Here is a 4193-nt window from a genome sequence, read left to right on the forward strand (position 1 = left end):
ATGTTATATCTATTAAGAATAGAAACGTAGTTATCCATGAATAAAAACCAAGACACGTGCTAAAAATAAGGAAAAGACAAATTTCGCTCCATCAACATCAAACCCCCGCCTCCCCCTCCCCCAACCCCTCTATATCCCTAAAATCCCTGCCGTCTTTACCCCCTCCTCCACACTCTAACTCCCTTCTTCTCTATTTATGTATTTGTTTGTTAAGATGTCTCCCCCTCACCCACCACACACCACACACACACACACACACACACACACACACACAACACACAACACATCCACACATCCACACACACACTCTCTCTCTCTCTCTCTCTCTATCTCACACACACACACACACACACACACACACACACACACACACACCTTTCCTTCTCCCTTCTTCCTTCTCCCCCAGGTCTAAGTAGCCATGGCAGTAGCAGCAGCGGTATGGAGACACAGACAGACAAACAGAATGACTGACTGACTGACTGAATGAATGAATGACAGACTGACTGAAATACAGACCGACAGACAGCAAGGAGGTTGCGCGGGCCGGGGGTGGAGGGGCGGGGAGGTTTGGTGAGGAGAGGGGTGGGGAAGAGAAGCAGAAGCCATAACATTATCATCAACCCAGGAAGTATGGAATTGATTTCGAACAACCTGGGGCCATATTCAAAATAAAATTCAATTTCCTTTCAGGCAAGTTATCTTTGACATGGTTGGGACCCGTGGGTACAGTTTACCTTGAAGGATAAGTTATCTTCGTATTCAAGACACACGCGGTTTGCTCAGACCCCAAACCCATCTCTTTTTTAAAAATCCCTGTGCATGCTCTCAGTTTCACTTCTCATCGCACCAGACCTCAGAACATAGTCGAGAGAGTTCACAAAACACGTGCTATCCCTAAAGCACGCCTGTTTTCCCTTATAAAAAAAAAAAAAAGAAAGAAAAATGCTGCAAAAGGATCCGCCATATTTACCTCTGCTTCGTGGGCAGTCACCCTGGGCAGGTAGTAAGGGTACGTTGCCTTCGGGTTTGTAAACACGCGGAAGACTCTTGTGTTCATGAATACTGGATATTGCTTACCCTCGGGCAGTTTGCCTTGCCTCAGGCATATTACCCGCAGGTACACATTTACCCTCAGGCACGATTATCTCTTGAATACTGCCCCTGTTGGCTAAACGCCCTGAATAAAGCATACCACTGTTTTACACTCAACGTGAAGGTTTCAGCATCAGTTTCTAGATGTCAGGTCTACACACACTACGCCAGGTCCGCTATTTAAAAAAATGAATATATATATATATATATATATATATATATATATATATATATATATGTATATATATATATATATATATATATATATATATATATATATATATATATATACAGAGAGAGAGATAAAAGAGCACATACCTTATCTTTGATTATTCCAACGTGCCAATCAGGACTTAAGAGCCTATCCTAGGTTGAAAAAAATATTTCTAAAAAATATGTTTAAACAGATAATAAAATGAAAATAATCTCTGGAGAAAAAAACAACAGGTAAGCACATCGAAACATAGTGAAAGAACAGATACGCAGAAGGCTACAGAGTTTTGAAGTCTTACACAATCTACATTCCCAAAAAGTGGTTCAGGTGCACGTTGTTCCAGACTGACTGACTGACGTCTTGGGAGCCTGAGGTGTGGGGATGATGGGAGGATGGTGGCTGGATGTCTAGTTGAAGATCTACCCTATGGTCAGTTCTTTCTCCTCAGGGCTGATGGGAGGGTGGTGGTTAGGTGTCTAGTTGAAGATCTGCCCTGTGGTCAGTTCTTTCTCCTCAGGACTGATGGGAGGATGACTTTCTGGGTGTCTAGTTGAAGATCTGCCCTATGGTCAGTTCTTTCTCCTCAGGGCTGATGGGAGGATGGTGACTGGATGTCTAGTTGAAGATCTGCCCTATGGTCAGTTCTTTCTCCTCAGGGCTGATGGGAGGGTGGTGGTTAGGTGTCTAGTTGAAGATCTGCCCTATGGTCAGTTCTTTCTCCTCAGGGCTGATGGGAGGATGGTGGTTGGGTGTCTAGTTGAAGATCTGCCCTGTGGTCAGTTCTTTCTCCTCAGGACTGATGGGAGGATGACTTTCTGGGTGTCTAGTTGAAGATCTGCCCTATGGTCAGTTCTTTCTCCTCAGGGCTGATGGGAGGGTGGTGGTTAGGTGTCTAGTTGAAGATCTGCCCTATGGTCAGTTCTTTCTCCTCAGGGCTGATGGGAGGGTGGTGGTTAGGTGTCTAGTTGAAGATCTGCCCTATGGTCAGTTCTTTCTCCTCAGGACTGATGGGAGGGTGGTGGTTAGGTGTCTAGTTGAAGATCTGCCCTATGGTCAGTTCTTTCTCCTCAGGGCTGATGGGAGGGTGGTGGTTAGGTGTCTAGTTGAAGATCTGCCCTATGGTCAGTTCTTTCTCCTCAGGACTGATGGGAGGGTGGTGGTTAGGTGTCTAGTTGAAGATCTGCCCTATGGTCAGTTCTTTCTCCTCAGGGGGGGTGTCCCTGAGGCGGAGGTGGCGCGCATTCTTGGCCTTAGCTAACCCCTCCTCCAAAGAGGGCATGGTGTACACGGTCCGCGTGGAGCCGTCAGGGTTGTACCGGTCAGCATCGAAGGTGGGCCCTGCATCCACTCCTGCCTCCTGCTGCAACAGTCACCGTCAGCATCATCATTATCATCAACAGCTGCATCATCATCATTAGCAACAGCTGCATCATCATCATCATTAGCAACAGCTGCATCATCATCATCATCATTAGCAACAGCTGCATCATCATCATCATCATCATCATCATTAGCAACAGCTGCATCATCATCATCATCATCATCATCATCATTAACAACAGCTGCATCATCATCATCATCATTAGCAACAGCTGTATCATCATCATCATCATCATCATCATTAGCAATAGCTGTATCATCATCATCATCATTAGCAACAGCTGCATCATCATCATTAGCAACAGCTGCATCATCGTCATCATCATCATCATTAGCAACAGCTGCATCATCATCATTAGCAACAGCTGCATCATCATCATCATCATCATCATCATTAGCAACAGCTGCATCATTACATCATCATCATTAGCAACAGCTGCATCATCATCATCATCATTAGCAACAGCTGCATCACCAGCAGCAGCAGCAGCATGATAGTATTTGTATTTGTATCTGTATTTCTTGTTATCACAACAGATTTCTCTGTGTGAAATTCGGGCTGCTCTCCTTCTTTTTTTTTTCTTTTTTTTTTTTTTTTGTTGTTGTTTGTTTGTTTTTTGTTTTTTGTTTTTTTTGTATTTTTTCCTGCGTGCAGTTTTATTTGTTTTTCCTATCAAAGTGGATTTTTCTTCAGAATTTTGCCACGAACAACCCTTTTGTTGCCGTGGGTTCTTTTATGTGCGCTCAGTGCATGCTGCACACGGGACCTCGGTTTATCGTCTCATCCGAATGACTAGCGCCCAGACCACCACTCAAGGTCTAGTGGAGGGGGAGAAAATATCGGCGGCTGAGCCGTGATTCGAACCAACACGCTCAGATTCTCTCGCTTCCTATGCGGACGCGTTACCTCTAGGCCATCACTCATCACATTAGTAGAAGAAGAAGAAGAAGAAGACCTATCAATAAAGTATTGCAGTGATCGGATCTGGAAAGAACGCACGAAGTGACAAGTGTTGTTGTTTTTCTTACCGCGAGTAACATAGATATATATATGTCAGTGTGTGTCTTTGTGTGCGTGCGTGCGTGCGTGCGTACGTGTGCGTGTGTGTGTCTGTCTGTCTGTCTGTGTCAGTGTGTGTGTGTGTGTGTGTGTGTGTGTGTCTGTGTGTGTGAATAAGTGTCTGTGTGTCTGTGTGAGTGAATGGGTGAGACGCACGGAGATGACATGCGACAGAAATGACAGATAATAATGAACACCCCTCCCACGTCCCCAGAATAGTGCAGTTAATAAGCAGGCACAGCTGCAAACTAAACGGCAAGGCAGTGCAAAATTAGCCCTCTGGATCACAGAGACGTATATTTACCACCCTGCTGGAAGGGTGCAGAATGATTGAACACTGCCTTTGCTCTGCCTGTGACTTATAACAGGACCTATGTACGTGCACGCGCACGCTCGAATGGACGTCAGTACACACACGAACGCGCGCGAATGCACGTACACACACGC

At 45.2% G+C, this 4193-nt stretch overlaps 1 protein-coding gene across 2 annotated transcripts in view; it reads right to left on the reverse strand.

Annotated features, from left to right (window-relative positions):
• Window positions 1-1357: 1357 nt before the first annotated feature.
• The window catches only part of LOC143289876 (uncharacterized), a 15292-nt gene continuing 12456 nt past the window's right edge, over window positions 1358-4193 (reverse strand). Inside the window, exon 2 of one of the 2 annotated variants that reach the window (XM_076599081.1) lies at window positions 1358-2663. In XM_076599081.1, coding sequence (XP_076455196.1) covers window positions 2475-2663 — 189 coding nt within the window. In that variant the 3' untranslated portion in view covers window positions 1358-2474. Of the gene's footprint in view, window positions 2667-4193 lie in introns of both variants that reach the window. The other variant, XM_076599080.1, reaches the window with a different exon arrangement.

Source organism: Babylonia areolata, chromosome 14, assembly GCF_041734735.1.
Source record: "Babylonia areolata isolate BAREFJ2019XMU chromosome 14, ASM4173473v1, whole genome shotgun sequence".
In the NCBI taxonomy this organism is placed as follows: Eukaryota; Metazoa; Mollusca; class Gastropoda; order Neogastropoda; family Buccinidae; genus Babylonia; species Babylonia areolata.